The sequence below is a fragment of the Cebidichthys violaceus genome, unplaced genomic scaffold (assembly GCF_023349555.1).
Source record: "Cebidichthys violaceus isolate CVI_PGR_0920_01 unplaced genomic scaffold, fCebVio1.0.p SCAF_10, whole genome shotgun sequence".
In the NCBI taxonomy this organism is placed as follows: domain Eukaryota; kingdom Metazoa; phylum Chordata; class Actinopteri; order Perciformes; family Stichaeidae; genus Cebidichthys; species Cebidichthys violaceus.
This window is the reverse complement of record NW_027176263.1, coordinates 924,566-947,857: the sequence shown is the minus strand read 5'-3', so window position 1 is coordinate 947,857 and position 23,292 is coordinate 924,566. Positions and strand designations below refer to the sequence as shown.

Sequence of the window (23,292 nt, the reverse complement as noted above, 5' to 3'; positions counted from 1 at the left end):
TTTGATTCCACACTAATTGCGAAAGCAAGATGTTTATTTGAATGAAGTTCAAAGCTGCAGCTGCGTTAGTGTTTCTGTGTCCATGGTAAGATAATTGTAATATCAGACACGTTGTACGCATGTGCGAGGTGTGTTACTTCCTCGCGTCTAACGTTGCCGTGGATAGAAGCTCCTCCGGTCCTCCTCCAACTGTCTTTGGTGCAGCAGCAGCACGATAGCGACTCACAAGTGTAGTCAGCCAAAGAGACCCAGCAGACATGTCGGAAAGTGGGAGCCAGGAACAACCCTCCGGGGCCGCGAACGGCAGCGACGACAGCCCGACGAAACGTGCGCACAGACCGCCCGTCGGCAACAAAGTGACCGTGGTGCTCGGGGCTCAGTGGGGCGACGAGGGGAAAGGAAAAGTTGTGGACCTCCTGGCACAAGACGCGGATATGGTGTGCAGATGTCAGGTTGGTTATCCACACACACACACACGCACACACGCACACATGCTGCATTCACTTGTTATGCGTCCGTTACGTATGCGTAAGTGTGCGTTCCAGAGCAAGCCACCGATAATTAAGCGAGCTACCTAACGTCTCATTCAGTGTGTTTGTTCTCACAGTTTTTGCTAATGTCACCTTGAATTCCTGCTAGCTGCCTTTTTAGCTCCTCAGACACATTTTAATGTCTGTGTTGAATTGACTCCAGCAGGCTTTTATTCATTCAGACTGGGATGTTATGTATATGCTGCTGTGTCGTATTGCATTGTGGCTATGGTCGTATCCAGGTGGGTTTTTTTCCTGGTGTTGAAGACTGCATTTGCTACATTAAAGTTAGAAAATGTATGAATTAGTCAGACTATTGTAGCTGGGCTAAATGAACAATTAATTACTGTACCTGTTGTCTTCTATATGCTAAATATCATTAGTTTCACACAAAATCAACATGTCACCTCATTTTGTGTAAAGTATTGTCAAATTTGAGTTAATTCAAATTCTTTTCATTTGTTAACATACTAGTGTTATCCAGATCCTGCAGGCTGCACTTGAACATATCCCTATACACACACACTATACACTTAAACATACACTACCTTATCATTTCACACATGCTGGGAGGGGACATGATGCAAAAACAAGACAAACATGCGTGGTGTGTTGATAACACAATAGCTACCGATATAACAGGATGTACAATCTGATGTTGCTCTCTTGTCAATCAAGATTTGAGGGACGTGTTAAAGTGTGCGTAGCTGTGACGGTGGGACTTCCTCATAAACGGAGGCATGTGTACAGAGATGTGATTGTGCAGGTAATGGCGAGTTGGTATTCCACTTCAATGTTCAAGCACATCAAATGGTTGTTATCTTATCAAGCTGTATTTATAGTGACATCCATGTGACGCCTCCACGTGCTCTTTGTCTGGACTCGGTCAGCACGTCGGCCCTGTGGTTCAACTCCCGGCGCTTTGTGTTGAATTTGCATGCACTCAATGTTTCCCATGCAAAACCGGTGGACTGGGGACTCTGAAATGTTATGTGTTGTTGTTGTCTCGCACTTGTTGGCATGGAAAGGGCTTTCTCAACATCTCTGCCCACTGTGTACTGCGGAGATTCCTGTGCCGGATCTCCCTGAAAACATTAATAGTTTTTGTGAAAGCAGTCGAGGTGATGGCCGAGAGCCACACACTCAAACCACATCTACTCCCAAGAAAGCTGTAGGGAACTGGTCATTCAGTCAACCTGGCTCGACTCAAAATGATAATCACTTTCATGTTTTGGAAATAGTGATCGTCATGGGCAACTAAACTTGGGAACAAACTTGAAACCCTGGCAGCTCTCATTAGTTCCTGTTTACACTTGGCCAGCAACAGAGTCTGTGTGTATACTGAAGAGAATGACAATGTCACTATACGCTGTCATTGCAAGGTTGTCTATAATGCTGCTGAAACCTCTGGTTTCCATTCATTTCAGCATGGCCTGAAAGCGCATTTTTACAGATTGAATATGTCGTGTTGTTGCCTGGATCGATATTGCATGCATTTGAGATGATAAACTGTGATTTGAGGCTCTAGCGAGTTGTAATATCGGAGAAAATGTTGCTGATAGTTAAGCCTAACCTTCTGCTAACCTCCTCAGCCGCCACGGCTGCTGCACCGGTAACAAAGCGTGTGAACAATCTCGATGAGTTGAGCTTGGCTGTGTGTCAGCACAGAAATGTGAAGTACTTCCTTTTTTGTTGTTGAATAGACTTCAACAAGCAGCAATATAGCAGCAAACGACTATTGTTGCTGCTCCAAATATTAATATTGCACCAGCAATATTCATGTTTTTGAATTTTGGCTTTGCCAAGGAGTGATCTGAGCGGGACATTTCTTTCATTTAGTTGGTGCTATCTATCTTATACTATCTTATTTTAAGATGAACTTATTGGTTGACTTGGCTGATGCCGACATATCTACGATAATCTAATATCATAACTACATACTTAACACCATTTATCTCAGCCTTCAACACAGACAATCGTGCCAATCTTTTGGCAGCTTGTACTAACTCTGTCGACTCTTGGTTATCTCTGTTGATAACCAGTTGACATAACAAGGATTCTTCGGAGCCTCGTAGCTTCCTTGTCTCTGCGGTCTTGTCGAGGCAGAAGACGTGTAAAAATAAACCATCGCCCTGCAGTGAGTCCCCTCCATACTTGATGGTGCGTGTGTTTATCGGGGGCCGCTGGAGCCAATAGCGATGACCTTTTTATAAAATAAGCTTCGACAGCAGTCCTGCTCGGTGTTCCTTACAGTCCAGACCTCTAAGATCCTAGAAGTCACAGTTGGGAAATAGAGGGTGTGTTGCTGAGGGGCGTGATACCAGCAAAACACATCCCTGGAGACCGAGGGCAGGAGAGCCAGCAGTCATTATTGTGGACTATCATGTATTATACACTGACTCTGCTCGTAGATAAGAAAAATGCCTGAAAAAGGGCCAAGGGGCTCAAACAGGTTCATCAAGTTAAACTGTTTGTAGGAGCAACTCTCATAGTTACACAGTGTGATGTATATACGCATGAGAGGAGACACCCTATTAGTGTCATTGGGATATGAGTTCACACACAGATTCAATGCACTCAACGCGGTTGCTCCGGAGATGTTTACTGAAACCATGACTTCGCTAACTTGGCAAACAGAGACCATTGTCTTTTTAGCGCTTTCACTGGACCTTTTGGTAAATGGAGGTTGAATGCACAAGATTTTTCAACACGTAAGAGGGTTAATTAAAAGTGTCGGATACATATAGTAAAGGTAATTAAGTAAAATGTATTAATGTCGTATTTAAGTCACAAAGTGCTTAACGGGAGCGTTATTTCAGACATAGAGGAAAACATATTTAACACAAGGTGACCATACAAGGGCCGCTAATTTACAAGATCAGTTTTTAAAACGGGAAACATATTAACAAAGTCACAATGGACAGTAAAATAGACAATAAAATCAGATAAAATGCAGACCTGGAGCATCAATTTTACCCAAACGCCTGTCTAAACAGGTGTGCCTTGAGCTGATTTTTAAACGAATTTACAGAATCGGCTAGTGCCTCAAAAGCTCGGTCACCTTGGGTCTTAAGGCGAGTGTGTGTGTGAAAGGCAGAAAATTAAACATGTTTGACTTGAGAGACCGGGCTGGTAAATAAGAATGAAGTAGTTCAGTTGTAAACAATATTCTGCGGTCCAGACAGTGTAGAAGCCTAGATAACCTAGAAGCTTCACTAGCTTTGAAGGAAAGACAGAGTTGAATATCATCCGCATATAAATGATACGCAACATTATACCTTTTTATAATCCGTCACAAGGGTAACGAATATAAAGAAAATAACAGAGGCCCCAGAAATGAGCCCTGCGGTACACCACGAGACAGGGGAGAGGTAACGGACACAACGTCTCCCACAGAGACGGTTAAACTTCAGTGAGGTAAGATGAAAACCAGTCCAACGCTATGCTAGATATGCCGACTCAATCACGTAGCCTCTTAATCAGGATGTTACTGAGGTCGAGAAGTACTAACACAGAGCATTCACCTGCATCAGAAGGCATTCATATATCATTAGAAACCTTCTAGAGTGCTGTTTTCGAAACTGACTGGAACTTGCCGTACATATTGTGCCTCTTCTTTGCAGCAGTGAGTTGGTTGGCCACAACCTTCTCTAAGATTTTTGATAGAAAAGGCAGTTTCGGTATAGGCCTTTTAGTTAATGAGCAAAGCAGGATCTAAGTTAGTTTTCTTTATTATAGGCTGGATAGTGGCATGCCTAAAATAAGAAGGAGACACTTCCTGTAGACAATGAGAAATTAACAATAGATGTTACAGCAAGGCCAATAATTGGCAGAACTTTCAGAAATAGAGAGGATGGTTAAACATCCAGAGGGCAAATGATGAATTTATTTTCTTACTCAAGTCTTATAGGCTGGAAAGAGTCCAGAACAGTAGGAGATGAATACTGGACCTAGTAGCCATTACTTTATCAATACAAAGTCTCTTGTGTATACTCACCATCATGCAACCGTGGTGTGGTTTGTTTATAGCCTAACGTTAGCTTTCTAATAATAATTCAAAATCCAACAGAAACATCCCCAAAAAATTTGCTTTTTGACGTTGCTAACTTCAGGTGTTGGCCTACAAAAATACGTCATCCCTGCAGCACTCTGTAGTTAACAAGTCTTACTGATGGAGTGTGCTCACAGTTTGATGTAATAAAAGGTTTTGTTTTCAGTCTGCTTCTGAAGAGTTAATGCATAAACATAAACTTTATAATAAAGCTATATTTACCATCAAAACAAGCTGATTTTTTGGCATGACGATGATAGAAGTACTCATCAATATGTAACTAGAACTTCCTATAAAAGTTGCAGTAAATCTCTGTAGAGCTGAGGGGAAATGCAGTCAGGTTTCAATTCTCAGTGGATTCATCTCCACAAGCGACCTTTCACATACAAGCAGTCTTCTGATACATTTTGATAAATGACTCATTCTTGATTTAATTTATGTGGATCCACTAATTAGTGAACTAATTCTAATGACTAAAGACATTTTAGCCGCAGTAGTAACCCATGTCTGCCCTTTCATACCAAAGCAGAAGGGTGAGAGGCCCACATTAATCCCCGGTCAAGAGCAGGGTCACACATCCAGATCAGGTAACATGTCATGATCCATTAACACCAACGGAAAACTCAGGCTTTATTCCAAAAGATGTAGAAGAAAATCTTTCATCATCGTTCAGATGTCATACCAAACCCATCGCTTCTGTGTTTTGTAACACTTTATTTCAGTGAATGTCAAGTCTATTTGTATTGACCAATATTTCACCTCAAGGGGCTTTAAAGTCTGTACATAACACACTAAATAAGGGAAAGAAAAACCCTTTTAATGGGGATAAAATGGGACCAACAGGGGAGGGATCCCTCTGGAGAATACGTTTCCATCTATCGTGCGTGGAAGATCGCTGAGGTCAGGTGACATTGTTAGCACTCATCTTTCCTGACACCCCTCTGTGGAATCAGCGCACAAACCACAGCACAGGAGCAGGTGAGTAGTAAAAGTGTCTCGTAATGGGAGCAAGAGTTGGATCCCAGGACTGTATGAGAACCAGAGTTATGTTTTGTGGGGGATGGGATCCATCATAAAAGTATCTAAAAATGAGAGGCATTTCCCTGCCCCCTCCATCTGTTCCTCGTGTCCACCTTAAGGGTGCTGCTGTGGCCAGGAATAACCCCATGTGGTCTAAGCACATGCTGGACTTGATTTACATCCACAGGCTACAGCGTTGGGAACACGTCCCGGTCACAGGGCGCTCCGAGTTGAATTGGCACCTCAGGTAGTGAGCGCATGAATGGATCTGCAGCTACCTTCATTTTCAGCACAGCAAAGAATAAACATACTTACCATACTGTACTTTGTTCTTCTGTCCCGTGTAGTTTCTTTGGTGCTTTGCATGCTTTTTTTTGGGTCTACTAATGTAATCCTTTGTTTCTTTTCCATCTGTAAGTCCATAAGCTGCAGAGTATAAACCCCTCATAGTGTGAAACGTAAAGCAGAGAGGAGCCAAGCAGGTCCGATTGTGACGCTCTCTTCCGAGGACTCTCTGTTCTCCTTCTGGGCTCCACTTTTGCATTTTTGTCTCCACTGTCAGCTGTGCTTAATCATGTGCAGGCCTGTATGAGGCCAGCAAGCACCTACTGTACCCCTTAAATACAGTCTCTGACTGTTTGGTTGATTGATAGCAACGTTTTCAATCAGAGTGGTTCAGCATTTAGGAAGCAGACTGGCTGCTTTCTACGCAGACGTGTCAGTAATGTGATTACTCCAATACAACAACAACAACAATTGAATCATGATTGTTTCCTGAGACGTTTGCAAGTATATGTGCAGGGTTCTACATAACAAAAGATAATTCAATTTAATGTCTTTAATGTCTAATTGTTTTAGCTAAATATAAAGTTCATCTTTTCAGGTCACGTTATTTGGGGCTCATCAAGGTTTTGGAGTGTGAGACAGAAAGTTAACATCAGACGCTGCTTGTATTTAAGGACATAATGTCATTTTGCAAAACTTGTATTCCAGTTTGAGCTGCTTGTTTACCAGCTGATTGACTCTGGGCTTCATGCAAGAGCCGCTCGTGCAAACACATTTGTTCCGAAGTGGCACGAAGGAGTGAAAGAGAATTTGTGGCATCGAACACATTTTTTTTAACTTTTGTTTCAGGCACACAATGAAATTCACAAGTGGTCTAGACCTGTCGCACGATTCATGTAGCGAACGTCTGCCTTTCTCTACGGGACAAAAAAACAACAACACTAAATTGACCTGAAATCGTAATGCCTTATTTTGAATGGATTTTGAGTATGAATATGATGCAGAAACTACTAAAACAAACTAAATGCATTCTGTTAACCATCTTGGCACGCTGATTTAATGAGCTGTCTGGTATTTTTTGCATTAATAGTGTAACAGAACCTACTGTAGGCTATAATATTCACGTTGCATCCTCTCGCCCGTCTCTCATATTTGACTGTTCTCTCTTTATTATCTGTCACAGTGCAGCTGTACTGATGCTGCTAAACGTAATATGTTTATATGCTTTACTATTAAGTTTCGTTTTCTTGTGAAGCGGAACGAGTAGATTTACTACACATGCTGATGTAGATTATGCAAGTGATGAAATCCCACGCACCTCCTCACAAAGAGGTGGCGTTCATCAGGCTGAAATGAGTGATTCTTACATCTACTTTTTCCAGTTTGGTGAAGCCAACCCTCGTATGAGCAAACCTCACAGAGTAAGAGAGGTTTAGGATGAGAATACAGGAACGAGGCTCATTTACAGTCAAAGCTTTGGTTTGTGTTCGGCCTCGGTTTTGTCATTGCACTTGTTATGTGCCAAAAAAAAGGCAGAGCAGTTTGTTAGAGGGCTGCGAATGTGACTGAGCGATAATTCAACGTGAGAGTTGATCCTCTTTCAATGGAATCGCATCTTGATACACAATAACATTGTTTTAATTGATAATATCAAGCACGTACTGTTTTATCAGTTTAATGTGATTAACGCACATATATGGTGATATTTATTTAGTCATTTTACTTGGAACTGTTGTGTTCATTTTGCACTAAAGTTCTTTAATTAAAAAGCGAAAACCCTCAGTACTTTTATTTTGTCCAATGTTTAAGAGTTAATGAAACCATGCATTATGTCATATAGACTCTATATTTATTAAACTACCAGAAAACATGCTGCATCGTGACGTACATCGTTATCGAGATGTGAAATGACTTATATCTTGATGAAGATTTTGGCATATTGCTCAGCCCTGGTTCTAAAACAACACATTGTTCATGCAGCAACACGTCCTCTGTTGGAGAATGATGGCAGCTTTTGGCTCTGCAGTTGAAGTTTGACACTGTGAACGTGTTTGCTTCGTGATGTAGGAGTCAGGGGCAGCAAGTCTCGACACAACATGGGTCTACATTATTTACATAACGTGTAATCTGTAGTAGTGCTTTTTATTTGTCCTCAACAGAGACGTTTGTCAGTTAGTTTACGCTTCAGTGAGACCTTTGGAGATGTGAGTAAACAGTGAGCAGGAGTCTCTCAGAAACACAGTCACACACACACACACACACACACACACACACACACACACACACACACACACACACTAACAGACAGCGGCCAGCGGTTTGTATGTGGTGCTTGTTGCTGCTCGCCAAACTATTCCGCTTGCCTTCCAGCTCAACCAAACAAAGTTGCCGAGCCTCCATTAGGCCTGTGTGTGTGTGTGTGTGTGTGTGTGTGTGTGTGTGTGTGTGTGTGTGTGTGTGTGTGTGTGTGTGTGTGTGTGTGTGTGTGTGTGTGTGTGCGTGCGTTTCTGTTGGTCTCTCTCCTCACCGCTGTCTGTCTTTCCTCTCTCTGCAGGGCGGCAACAACGCCGGACACACGGTGGTGGTGGACTCGGTGGAGTACGACTTCCACCTCCTCCCCAGCGGCATCATCAACCCCAAGGTCACCGCCTTCATTGGTGTGTAATGCACACAGATGCAGAAACACTTTAAATTCACATATTCGATATTTGTGCCATCTACACACACACACACACACACACACTGGAGTGGCACACACACGCCATTTGCTCATACGCATCTACACAGAGACGCTCATTCCAAGGCCATCTTTCCTCGCTATTTTCCTGATGAATTGATCGAGACTCCTTTTTAGCCTGGCACTCGTCATCGCCTGCAGGAACGGCCTCCATTTTGACGACGGCTACAGTGAGTGTGATCAGCTTGACTCAGAGCCAGACTGCATCACATTCACTCATCTGCAGTAACTTCATTAGCTAATGGTATCTTTTCTTTCTGGCTTCTAACTCTCTCCCTTCAAACACACACATCTGCACTTTAACATGCAGCCGTGTGGTCTGTCAATGCTTAATCACATTTATGCTTTTACTTCTTTGATGTATGACACATTATTGCTTCTTTATTGGCTCAAACGCTCAAGAAGACAGGAAGACATCTACCTGAATAAATGGTGTCTCAGAGCAGGTTGCATTTGCCCCACCAAGAGAAATAGGACAAATATTTAAAAAACGTTACATTGCAGCCATGTATATATATTTTTTTTCTTTACTTGAGCTGTTCATTAACATCAGTAGTAGACACCATGTACAGCATTTCCATAACAATACATTCAATTTGGTGGAAGCATTTACCCAAAAGTGCCCAACTGTACTATAGTTGTGTACTTCAGCACTGTCAGCTGATTCAAGCTCTGCAGATTGAGCTTTCCAGGAGAGAAAAACTGTAAAATGCACCGACTGAGCTGAGGTGATCATATTTGTGTTCCTCTGTAGATGTGTTACGATTATTTTTTAAATTGACAGCAGGCTCGTTTGTCATTTTCCTCTCACTACAGTAAAAGCTGCGTCAGGATTATTTGACACTGAATGGAAAAATGGAGATTTACCATCTCTTTCTCGATGATGCTGTTTTAGATGCATGTGGATATTTATAGCCATGCTCGTGGCATGTTTTTATAGACGCAATCTTGGTCTGTCAGATTATCCCTGACTTTGGCCCAGACTGAAATATCTTAGCAGCAGGATTGCCATACATTTCGGTTCAGACATTCATAGTCTCCAGATGATGAACCCTAATGATTTTAAGGATCGCCTGACATTTTTCCCCAGACCACCATGAGAGTCACGTTTGTGAAAGTCTCGACAACTGTTCGATGGATTTCAAACATTCATGTCCCCGTCAGGATGAATTATAATAATTTTGAGAATCCCCTGACTTTTCATCTAGCACCATTATCGGGTCAAAAATTGTCCAATAGTTTGGTTTATGATTAAATACTTGCAGTAATGTTAGCATGCTGCTAAAACTAATGTTGTGAATATGGTAAACATTACCTGCTTGGCTGTCTTGTTTTTATTTAAAATCATGTTAAATGCATAAAACAGACAATGAGCCAATCAGATTGTCGGGAACAACAGCTGTCTGAATTCACTCGGTCAGTTCGCTGTATTCAGTTTTCATAAAGAAACTGAAACCTTGGCTCAAATCTGACCAGTGTCTTGTTAATACACTACAAAATAATCAAAACGTTAACCTCATATAAAGCTCTTACTGCAATCTTAGCTTGAGCTCTAGTTAGTTATTTTGACATCTTGTCATTTTGCAGAGAAAATCTAGATTTCTCTTTCCACAACAGCTAATCATTTGGTGTTATTGGTGTTGCTGTGTCACACAGTTACACAGAAGGAGAGACACACATTGATAATTTATAATTGTTTCATTGTCCCAGAGTGGAAAGCATGTTGCCATTTGTTACATCATCATTCTCCTCCTTTTGTGTAATTAAATTAATTCATTGTAATTAAAAGCACATTCATGGCCTCCAGCACTGGGAGCACATCTGTGTTCAGGTCTTTTGTGTCCCTGAGCTGCAAATGCTTTTTATCTCACACATTTATTCCAACAGTGACACTAAAAGAAAGGTGTTTCTTTTAAGCCCTTTTTCTACATTTCTTACCTTTTTAATTTATTCAAAGTAGATACCTTACCTCCCTCAGTTAATACAACCCAATTTAAAGAGATAATTTGGGCCATCTGTTTAAATTCTCCTGTGAACAGGCATTGCTCTGACTCACTTAACATCACAGTTAGTCGGTTCACACCTGGGGCTGCTTTCACAATGACACACATTAACTCTAGTTTAGATGTAACTTATAATTGGACTTCAGGTGGATGATTAAAGGTGCCTTTTAGACTGTGCGGCAACAACAGTCATGAACGTTTATTGCACATAAACACTGTGCAAGATGCAGTGGTGGAATCTCACGTAGTACATTTACCCAAGTACTGTACTGACGTACAATTTTGAGGTACTTTACTTGAGTCTTTCCATTCTATGCTACTCTATACTTCAACTCCACTACATTTATTAATGAGCTGTCCATTATTTTCCTCTGTTGCATTGACGGTGTAACATCACCTACTGTAGGCTATAATATTCACGTGGTCCTCTCGACCGTCTCTCATATTCGACTCTTCTCTCTTTATTATCTGTCACAGCTGAACTCCCTTTAATACCACTGAACTGATGCTGAACCTGATTATGTCCGCTGATCAGGACTTGAAGCTCCGCCGTGTGAGCTTCTCTTTTTTTACTCTTAAGTCTCTTTTTGTGAAGCGGAACGAGTAGATTTACTCTACATGCTGATGTAGATTATGCAAATGATGAAATCCCACGCACCTCCTCACAAAGAGGTGGCGTTCATCAGGCTGAAATGAGTGATTCTTACATCTACTTTTTCCAGTTTGGTGAAGCCAACCCTCGTATGAGCAAACCTCACAGAGTAAGAGAGGTTTAGGATGAGAATACAGGAACGAGGCTCATTTACAGTCAAAGCTTTGGTTTGTGTTCGGCCTCGGTTTTGTCATTGCACTTGTTATGTGCCAAAAAAAAGGCAGAGCAGTTTGTTAGAGGGCTGCGAATGGGACTGAGCGATAATTCAACGTGAGAGTTGATCCTCTTTCAATGGAATCGCATCTTGATACACAAAAACATCGTCTTAATTGCCCAGCCCTGGTTTTTTAAAACACATTGTTCATGCAGCAACATGTCATGTGATGGAGAAGGATGGCAGCTTGTTGCTTAGTACAATTTTGAGATACTTCACTTGAGTATTTCCATTTTATGCTACTCTATACTTCAACTCCACTACAGTTATTTGACGGCATTCGTTACAAGTTACTTGCATATTCAGATTATTCATACTAAATATAAATCAACTGATGTATGATGATGTATTATTATGAATTGAGCTACCCAGCAGTATATAAAGTAGTAGAACGACCGTTACCAGCTGTGACATAAGTGATGCCCACACATTAATGTGTCAACAATTCAGTGATATTATATTAATCTGAAATGGGCCATTCTGCATAATGATGACTTTTACTCTTGTCTCTTTAAGTATATTTTGATGCTTATACTTCTGTATTATAGAATAAATATAAAATAAAGTTTTGAATGCAGGACTTTTACTTGTAGCAGAGTAATTTAGTACGATAACATTGATACTTTTATTTAAGTATAAAGAAACTTATGAAGAATGTACGTCTTCCACTGACGATCTTACTTCCTCTAAAAAGTGTTTCAAAGTACTCTTTGGTAAAATTGTTCATAGCTCGTTGATTCAAGTGTATAATCAGTGAGGAGAGGTTGCAAGTAGACGTGTACATCTATTTGAGTTGATACATGCTTCAGGCCCAAGAACAGTCATCATGAATTAATATCAACAGGTGTATCTTTGCACACATCCATCAAACTCTGTCTGGTTCTGTTTTATCAGAGACTGTAATCTTAAACGGCAGCTGTGGGGCGGCTGTGGCTCGGGGGCTACAGCGGGTCGTCCTTTAGTCACAAGGTTGCCGGTTCACACCCCCCCCCCACCTCCTTTCCTGGTCTCACGTCAAAGTGTGCTTGAGCAGGGACTCTGATCTCCAAGTTGCAGCTCTTTTGTGTGAATGAGATACAAACTGTGAAAGTTTTTGAGTACATTTACCTTTTATTTTTTCACCTCAGGCAACGGTGTCGTGATCCACCTGCCAGGCCTGTTTGAAGAGGCAGAGAAGAACAAACGCAAAGGAAAAGGTGAGTCGTTTTTAAACACGTACAGTAACAGAACAAGACTCTGCTTTGACATGTGAAGACTAAAGTGTATTTGTGTGTGTAGGTCTTAATGACTGGGAGAAAAGGCTGGTCATCTCAGACAGAGCACATATTGGTAAGTCCTCCATGTGTGAATGTTTGAATGTACAGTGTGTGTGTGTGTGTGTGTGTGTGTGTGTGTGTGTGTGTGTGTGTGTGTGTGTGTGTGTGTGTGTGTGTGTGTGTGTGTGTGTGTGTGTGTGTGTGTGTGTGTGTGTGTGTGTGTGAGCCCTGCTTTCTCTGAGGTGTGTGAGAGTGTGTGTCCCCTCTCTTCCTCCTCTGCAGTGTTTGACTTCCACCAAGCGGTTGATGGTGTTCAGGAACAGCAGAGAACAGAGCAAGCAGGCAACAAGTAAGAAACCTGTTGCTTTAAAAAGGGTTACACACACACACACACACACACACACACACACACACACACACACACACACACACACACACACACACACACACACACACTATATTCACAAACATGGAGGGAAAGATCAGTTGACACATCTTTCTGAGAAACAAGTTGAAGCTTATGAGTCACGGCCAACTCAAAGATGAACACCCAATGTCAAATACTCAGTCTGTGTTTGTCAATAAAAAGATCACTTCATGCATTCCTCAGCTTTAAATGTTTGGATTTTTAAAGTAGTCATAATCTTTTCTCTCTTTTTGTGAGGTCCTTGTCCTTCCATCTGGATTATTTTGGAGATAAATCTTTATTGTCGACACAGAGCCTTACTACAACAAAAGTGTTCCACATATTATACACTAAGTTGTTGCTAAATGTTATGTGCAAACAATGTTATTGCAAATATAATATAATACATATTCTGTAAACTTTCACTTTTTAAATGTGCCGTAAGGAGTGTCAGCCGTCCTCTAGTCTTGTTTGCACTCTTAACTTAAACAAGACTGTGGTTCTCACTTACAAACCTTACAAGCTAACACAAAAAAAGAGTTATAATCAATATTATTATAATAATGTATCAAATGACGATGTAAAAGGATGATGAACCTACAGAGATATATGAATCTGCTGCTCTCGTCACGTTTGACTTTTAGCTAATTTTCGCGCTGTCTGACCTGCAACTTTACTGTTTTGGTTCACTCTCACAGCACGCAAATGTTTTCAGCTCTAAAAACCCTCTGTACGATATTCTACTCAGCAGCACACAGCAGACTAAAGCCAATACAGCTAAAAGAGAGTCAATATTGGACATATTCGCCTGGTGGCCAGAAATAAATGATTATGTTGCTCTGTAACAAGTGGATGTTTTAACAAATTCCCCACATCGACTTAAAAGATGAATATATGTCAATGCTGTGTTAAAGCTTGTTTTCGCTGCCCACAGTTACCTTTACCGCTTACAAAACAGGTTTAAAAAAAATGCCAGAAGTGACAAATTACAGCATTTTTAAACCCTTCTGTTACCTTCAAATTTACTAACACCTTTTATCCTGGGGTCTATTTTGACCCGAGCAATTTGAACCTTCAGAAAATTATTGTAATTAAAATTGCTACCCAAGTTTATGTGTCAGGTACTTAGTTTTTTGTTGACTACCTAAACAGCCCTTTAAATAAAACAACCCCATATCATTTTAACATATTCATAATATTCTATATTTTTTTATGAAAATAGGACAGAAATCTAATGTTCCTTCTTTATTAATTTGCTCATAGTTTTATCTTCACTTTCCATATGTGAAGAAATCTCTTTCCACAGTCGACAAATCTCACCACTGCTCTGCCTGGAGGCCTCAGAGAGGTCAGGCAGGCGGAGGGTGTAGCAGCCCTGCAGCAGGTGGAGTTTATGAACAGTGTGACAGACAGAGAGTAGCAGTGCTTCGTCAATAAACCAGCAGCTTCCCGTTAAGGGACATACTTTTAGTCTCTTAACAAAGACACAAGTATTTCATGTGGTAAATCCAGGTATTTATGTTTTATTCCACACCCTTTTGAAACGGCCGTATTCTAATAATAAATTAGCTCGGGCAGTGAACCACACCGACGTATGTGAGGAATGTTAAGCTGAGTCTGTGGTGCATTCACAATATTAAGCTCAAGAGAGATCCAGTGTATTCCTGTTCAAAGCTGGGTAGTCTTTACCAGCTCAGCCACCAAAGCCCCAAACACCCAGCCAGCTACTGTGTGTGTGTGTGTGTGTGTGTGTGTGTGTGTGTGTGTGTGTGTGTGTGTGTGTGTGTGTGTGTGTGTGTGTGTGTGTGTGTGTGTGTGTGTGTGTGTGTGTGTGTGTGTGTGTGTGTGAGACACGGAGTAAATGCATGTTCACAAGTGTAGCTTAATGGCACGGTCATTATAAACTTTCAGCAGATTGCTACGACAGGCTGGTGGATTTCCATTCACAGAGTCTTAAAACTAGAAACACATCGGGGAAACGAGCAGTCTTGTAGTTTCAATAAGATGCTAAAAAAGAACGGCAAAATACGGAAAAAATAAGTGTTTCTTTATAAAAGGCATTGACTAACTGTAGCTTCAGTTTTATCCTGATGTAGAATATGTTCATTTTTATGCACTTTTAAAGATACAGTCACATGAACTTGTTCACGATGTAGGATTCAGTTATTTTCCAACAACTTACTGTGTGTAGAGGTGTTAAGAGTTTCACAATAATTAAGAAGAATGACTTAATGAAAACAACGTAAGTTGTGGAATGAGATCACCTGCTGATGATACTTCTGTTCCCCCCCGTCCCTCCTCTCTTGGTCCTGCTCAGCCTCGGGACCACAAAGAAGGGGATTGGTCCCGTGTACTCAGCCAAGGCAGCACGTAGCGGTCTCAGGATATGTGACCTGTTGGCTGACTTCACTCAGTTCTCTGAAAGGTCTGTGCCAATAGTTCAGGATTATGTTTCCATCTGGGTTTTTTCATGAAATCTGTATAAATACATTTGCTCAGGGCGTCAAGATCAACGCTCTACAAAGACTATTGAGGAATGTAATTGTTTGATTGGTTCTAGTGAGCCATGGAATGCAATCCAGGAAGTCCAATTTGAGAAACAGTTTCAAGAGTTTAAACACTTATCAAATGGCAAAACACCTTCTCTACAGTCTGTAATACTGTGAGACGGGAGTTTACAACTCTGGAAGGTTTTCATTCCAGCAACTACTTTTATCTTTTGTTGCGACCATTATAAGGTAAACAGTAGAAACACTGATTTCACGTTACAAAGTAATTCAACGCTTGCATGTATTTGATTGGCCAGGAGACGTCCAACAAATGTTGAGTCAGGTTCTACTTTTTTTTTTGCCGGAGCCCTAATGCCTCGCTGCACTGAACTCATTCAAATGAGGAGAGCTGATGTCGGTCTGAACGGGGCCTAAATGTGGCTCCTTGTTCTTTGCAGGTATAAAGTTTTGGCCCAGCAGTACAAGGCCATGTACCCCACTCTGGTGATTGACATAGAGGGAGAGCTTATCAGATTAAAGGTAGTTCAGATTAAAATGAGAAAAAAAAAAATAGTTCCACAAACATTCATTTTTTCCTCTTTTCAGTAACATGCTGTGTGATTTTTTTTTTTTAGGACTATGTGGAGCGGGTCAAGCCCATGGTGAGAGACGGAGTGCACTTCATGTACGAGGCTCTTCACGGTCCTCCTAAGAAGATCCTGGTGGAAGGAGCCAACGCAGCTCTACTGGACATCGACTTCGGTCAGTACATCGCTGTGTGTGCATGTGTGAGCGTGCATGTGCACCACAGTTAAACCCGCCTTACTCTTAACTTCTGTATATTTACCAATTATCATTTTGAAAGTACGCCAACGTCTTTGTGCTAACCCTTTCCTCTGGAAAAAATCGAATTCTAATTGCCAAGCGCTGTCCGGTGCATCTACAGTGACCCGGTGATGTTGCCCCTGAAACACTTAAGCTTTGTGATGCTCTTTACAAAAGCCTGCTCGGAGCTCACACTAGGGATGATGGTAAGTTTACTAACCGCTCTAGGCATCCAGGCTTTGACGTGCACGCTCACAGTTCAACCACTTAATGCCACCTGACTGTGCATGAGCACGAAGGCGTCTGTGTCAGCAGTCTGTCAGTCGATCGATCAGAATCACAGAGTAATCGTTGAATCCGGAGATACTCTCAAGAGGTTGATGAAAGCACGGTGGTTGTGTTGATGCTTTCAGATAATGACACGGCAGACGTAAACTATATTTATGTCACCGTAACACAGCAGACCTGTGATTATTGAGAGCGGTGAGACCATTAAATTACAGTCGAAGTTCAACGATGGTTATAATCAAAACACCATGCTCGTAATAACTGGTGGCATCAGGGCACAGTGTCCTTTACACTAATAGGCAAACAACCTCTCTGACTAGCTATATCTATACTTGATTATAAAATGTCGCTTGCAGGAAGTCGTTGTTTAGCCTAAGAGCACCTTGACAGGACACATGACTGCTGATGGACACACGAGCTGCTGAACCTGTTCTTCTGTGTTTACACAACGGTCTCTATGAAGACTGGAGTGACCTGCATGTGGGAAGCACCCGGCATCAAGACGAGGAAACTCAAACCCTTGTTTTCTTTCATCACAGCAGTATAGAGAGACGATTTCTTGAGCACACTTATTTTTTTTTTAATATGTGTGTCAGTCTGTGAGTGCTTTATAGAGCTGGGCGATAATTCAATATGATGATTTATTGTCTTTCAATGGAATCAAATCCTGATGAAATCATAGATCGTGATATACAATTATATTGTCTGAATTCTCCTTTCTCATCAAAACTACTGTCTTAATCTAAGTACTCTGTATTTGTGTGCATGCATTTAAAGTCGGTAAATAACTGTAAATATATATACATTGTACCTTTTTATGTCATGTTCAATTTGCACTAAAGTTCTAAATGTAATGACAAAATACTTGTTTGTATACAAAAATAGGCTTTACCTTTTGGTTATTTTATATAGACTATTTATTTATTGAACTACCAGAAAATATGCTATATTGTGATATTTTTCGTTATGGAGATGAATATCGGAATAGAACATTTTGGCCATATCGCCCAGCGCGAGTGGTTTATCACCTCAGGGACATCCTCAGGTATGTTTAGACTAAAGACAGGTGAGTTAAAGGGTCAGATGTGTCATGGGTGTCTCAATTGTCATGGTAAAAGGACTTCTACTTGTGTAGCACCTTTCTAGTCTTTCGACCACTCAAAGCGCTGTAACACTACATCATTCACAGGCTGATGGTATGGAGCTAAATCCAGGTCAAAAGTTTTGATCATTTGAAAAAAATGTACACGCCCCTCTCAGGGTCAAAAGTCTGAACTGAAAAAAAGATTGGAAACCGAAAAAAAAGATTTGAATCTGAAAATATAAAATCTGAAAGTGAAAATTATAAGACCTCAAATATCAAAATATATATGAAAGTGAAAAATTAAAAAAAAAAAAATAATGTATTAAAAAAAAATTCCAGAACTGAATCAAAATTATATTCAACCTCAAAAAAACTTTTCATTCACTTATTTTTAATACATTGCTGTATTTTTCATTGTTCAAGACCACAACTTGAACTTTCAGGTTCAATTTTTTTTTCTTCAAATGATCAAAACTTTTGACCTGGATTTAGCTCCATTTGGCAGGAGCTACCATGCAAGGTGCAACCCATCACTTCAACTTCAATTTAAAGAAGTTTTAAAGTACATTTATTGCACCAATTTGCATCAACAATATTACTTCTTCTTGCAGTCAATACTCAATCTGAACACACAGACATGATACACAGTCTTAGATTCAGTGTAATTTACGCTTTCTGATTATATCAATAACAACAAGTTTTCTTTAGTATCAAAGCAGTCCAGTGATAGTTGTCTCTACATGTATGGGAACAATACAAACAGGAACACACTTCTATGTGTGGCAATTCCTTTTTCTTGACATTTATAATGCAGTGAATGTCACATTGACATGAGGAGATGAGGGTGGCGGGGTGATTTTGCGCGGTCCCACAGTGTCAGACTTTGTTTGTTCAACCTGCAGTATAAATGAAAAGTATGATCAGTCTTCACTCCTACTGTCATTGCAGGGACGTACCCTTTTGTGACATCGTCCAACTGCACAGTGGGCGGGGTCTGTACGGGTCTCGGCATGCCACCTCAAAACGTCGGGAACGTTTACGGGGTCGTCAAGGCCTACACCACCAGAGTGGGCATCGGGGCCTTCCCCTCAGAGCAGAGCAACGTAAGAGGACACACACATTACCTCATACCACCCATCAATATGCTAACACAGACTTTTTGCATCAAAGACGGAGAGTATTCACAGGAAGCAGGTTTTGCTACTCTGCCACCAATAACCAGCTGTAGTAAACTTTATTTTTTAATGTAAATAAATGTGTCTATGACACTTATTCATGACTAAAACATGACCATCATCCCGTAGAACGATATGAAGTACTTTACACACTTACAAAATACATTCACATGTCAGCAAGCGGTAAAGACTGGAAACTTTGCGCTCGTCTTGTTGTCTTTAGGAGATCGGAGACCTTCTTCAGACTCGAGGGAAGGAGGTGGGCGTGACCACAGGCAGGAAGAGACGATGTGGTTGGCTGGACCTGGTGCTCATCAAATATGCACACATGATTAATGGCTTCACCGCGTGAGTTCAGCGTGCACGTGTGTGTTTGTATTGATTTGTTTAGTTTTACGTGTTCGTGTGTCAAAGTTTCCCTCAAGTGTTTATGACAGCATTTAGTAGAAAATCATGAGAGGTCAAGATGAGAGGCTAATTTTTGTTGTTGTACATATGACTATATTTTTTAAAGGCACCGAGGTGTATGCAGCTTTTGCAAAAACAAAGAAAGAGAAGGTCTTTTTTTCAGTTATTTTTGTGGTTTTAGTCACCTTTATTAAAGTAAACTGCCAGTCTCCACAGGAAACAGGTTTTTTTTTTTTGTTGTTTTCATAATAAATCTTTGGTTGCTTGACAGAGTGTCCTTTGTATTCCGTCTTATAAACTTCCTGTCCTCTTTGTGAACCCAGTTTAGCGCTCACCAAACTGGACATACTTGACGTGTTCGCAGAGATCAAAGTCGGCGTATCGTACAAAGTCAACAACCAAACTATACCTCACTTTCCAGGTGAGCCGGTGTGTGAATGAGTGTTTATAAAAAGTGAATTATTAATATCAAAATAAATTCCAGCATATGTTCTTTCTTTTTTTCTCCAATTGTTGCTCAGGCTTCAGGTAGATAAGATGGCTAACAAGTGTGATCAATCAAAGAAGCGGAATGCTAAATATTGGAATTTAAAGACAAGCTTAACCTCTCACATAACTATCTCAAAGGTAAACGATGTGTTGACACAGAGACGTCATCAGCAGAAAAGTGGAGTTGATGCATCTCTGCCTTCAGTGGATATGTAGTCAAACCTCTCGCTTCCTCTTCTTCCAGTCTACACTGTTATTTATAGAGAGCTCCATTTCAAGGCAGAAACATATTGATCTGTTGTCATAGCTGTTTTGATTGTGGTCTCCTGTAAAGCTAATGGTGTGATATTACTGCCCCCTCAACCTCACCCAACACCCTCTTCTCATTGATTCTGTGCCAGCCAATCAGGAGGTGTTGCAGCATGTGGAGGTCCAGTATGAGACGCTGCCGGGCTGGAACAGCGACACCTCGGCTGTGAGAAGCTTTGAGGACCTGCCCGAGAACGCCCAGAAATATGTCTGCTACATTGAGAAGCATGTGGGAGTGCCTGGTACGTACACATGTACACGCACGCACGCACGCACGCACGCACGCACGCACGCACGCACGCACGCACGCACGCACGCACGCACGCACGCGCTGATTAAAAACACATCCAAATCTAAACTAAACTAAACTTCAACTAAACTTCACTTACTTTCTCAGTTTGAGAACCAAAGTATATAACGTGTGTAATATTTTCTTGCAGTTTTGTCTAGCCATGTTTAAAATAAAACAATCTTTTTTAAACTCCTCTGGATACACCGAGTAAAAATAAATTAATGTCAGAAAACTGAACAGAATGAATGTTTTGTTGGTATTCTGACCTCTGTGGTGTTGAACCCAGAATACTTACACGCTGCTTCTCGGATGCTTTAGTGTTGTGATTATGTGTCTTTTTTTTATTAATCAGCTTAGTTCACTGATAAGTGAATCTGGTGTACAACTGTTCAGGCTGATAGTGAATTTTAAGAACGCCATCTGCTGGACCACAAGGCAAACTACGTCAATGTTCTGCTGCGCTCATAGACTGTACATTCTGAATTGGAACAGGTCATTATTACAGATCATTTATATATATATTTTTTTATTTTTTTTAAAGTGACAGCCCTAATTTAACTGTCTAACCAGGTTTCTAATCTTCGTGTCAAAAAGGCTGCAGACAGCAGAATCACCGCTGTGAGAGCGCTGAAAGGAGAGATAATTACACAGAAATATGTTTTCTCATACTTAAATGATTCTATCCACACAAATGGAAGTCCAACAAGTAAGCCGTGAATCCAATATAAGGTCAGAGGAAGTGGAGACATCTGCTGCATGTTTGCGTGGATCACCATTTAACACCTACCTCTGCTTCTCTGTTTCCTCAGTCAAGTGGATCGGAGTGGGCAAGTCTCGGGAGTCCATGATCCAGCTGTTCTAGATGAAGGGAGGAGAAAAACCCGAGCAAAGAGGATGCACATCAGCGAATCAACTGTACACACACACACACACACACACACACACACACACACACACACACACACACACACACAGCCTACCTACCTGTCTCAACTCTCTTCGACAGAGACATGACCGCCATGTCTGCTCTTAATGCTTTAACACTGTATCCTCAGACTGACTCATGTTACAGACCGCACCTCTCTGGATCAGACTCCCCTCACAGACTGACCTCCCAGCGTCTTCGTCTGGATTTTTAACAGTTTTAAACTTTTAGAATAACAGTTCCCTCTTTTTAATTTGTATATCGTAGCCGTTTATCTCAGACGTGCGACACCGGCTGCCATCAGGTCTGAAAGCGGACGTGAGAGAACGGACTCGACATGCACACATACACACACACACACACACACACACACACACACACACACACACACACACACACACACACACACACACACACGAGATCACTCTCTGGAGGAACTGTCCTCGGATGTTTGGTTGGTTCAAGTGTGTTTCTGTTAATCTATGCGCTGTGCCAGTCTGGTGTAAATCAGTTTTTAACTCTTGCACTTTAGATGCTTTGGACGACACCTGCTTTATGTTTTATTCTGCCAGGTGTACAACACTCCCTGACACCATAAAGGGATCCTTTAATATTTGTAATGTCTTTTTGTCTGTTTTTTGTTTTTGTTTTACGTCATCAGACAAAGACTCCTCCTTGTCATTCAACCAAAAGATTTGAGACCGCTCGTGTGTTTTTCGGTATAGAGATAAAACTGGTTTACCTAATCAATTCAGTTAGCCGACACACTTTACGCTCACATTCTTGTGATTGTTTATCTTATCGATTTCTTTGCACTTTCAATACAATGTTGTGTTAAAGTGTAGAAGAAGGCAACGGTAACTTTTACTCAAAGAACAGTAAGTGTGGATGGATAAATACTGTATAAGTGGGTCATATTTCCCTTTTTTTTGTCCAGTTTTCTGTCATTGTTATACACATCTTTAAGAAAAGGAAAAAATAAGGCTTTAAAAAAGTCTTCAAAAGCAGGTACTCTTCATCCACATACAGCACCTGCTGGTATAAATGGTGTCTGATGCTGCCTTCAAGGGAAACCTCCCATTACTTTGACTTGGGAGTGTTCATGCTCATCATTTAAAAAGCCTTAATTAGCTACTTTTGTGGTGTTTGGAGCAGTGTGTATATATATATATATATATATATATATATATATATATATATATATATATATATATATATATATATATATATATATATATATATATATATATACTTTAAAGTGGCTAAATCGATTGGTGTTATTTGATTCTATTTAGATGTAACTGCCAGCGATGGTGGCTTTTCATCTCTTCTGCCAACAGTTTGTTGGTGATTTTCAACTGTTGGTAATTAAGGCCTTGACAACATCCATTGTTTTTATCCAATCCTGTTTAAACTCAGTTTAGTATACTGCTGGATATGGTCTTTAGATATCTGGATTATGTGAAAGGGTTACCACAATGATGTAGTATTGCTCTTTCATAAAGTTGGGGGACTAACAAGAGATTTTTTTTTATTGTCAAACTTGAAGCAGCAGAGGCCAAGTTATCCTGACCTTTAATTAATAATGGAGCCTACAGTTTCCATAACTTTCCATGACGTGGGGGCACTCACATGATTCGATGAATCAAGATGGTCATATTATGAGAGTGAGAGTTAAAAATACTGTGCATTGACGATATAACACTATATCCGTTAGATTTACATCAACAGCAGACTTTGGCTGACATGAGTTGTCTGTGTTTCGGTTTTAGGCCAAATTGAATACATCCGAGCTTTCAGAAAACTCTCAGTTGTAAGTACCACTTGGATGTTGATGCTAACGTTATTTATAAG

At 40.7% G+C, this 23,292-nt stretch overlaps 1 protein-coding gene across 1 annotated transcript; it reads left to right on the top strand.

Annotated features, from left to right (window-relative positions):
- The first annotated feature begins 166 nt into the window (after nucleotides 1–166).
- On the top strand, nucleotides 167–22,611 carry adss2 (adenylosuccinate synthase 2). Its single transcript, XM_068719601.1, has 13 exons — nucleotides 167–452; nucleotides 8,441–8,543; nucleotides 12,620–12,688; nucleotides 12,771–12,821; nucleotides 13,031–13,097; nucleotides 15,472–15,579; nucleotides 16,102–16,183; nucleotides 16,279–16,405; nucleotides 18,789–18,943; nucleotides 19,239–19,363; nucleotides 19,747–19,844; nucleotides 20,314–20,463; nucleotides 21,323–22,611. The coding sequence occupies exons 1-13, from the start codon at nucleotides 258–260 to the stop codon at nucleotides 21,373–21,375; spliced, it is 1,383 nt and encodes a 460-aa protein (XP_068575702.1). The 5' UTR covers nucleotides 167–257; the 3' UTR covers nucleotides 21,376–22,611.
- The last annotated feature ends 681 nt before the right edge of the window (nucleotides 22,612–23,292 follow it).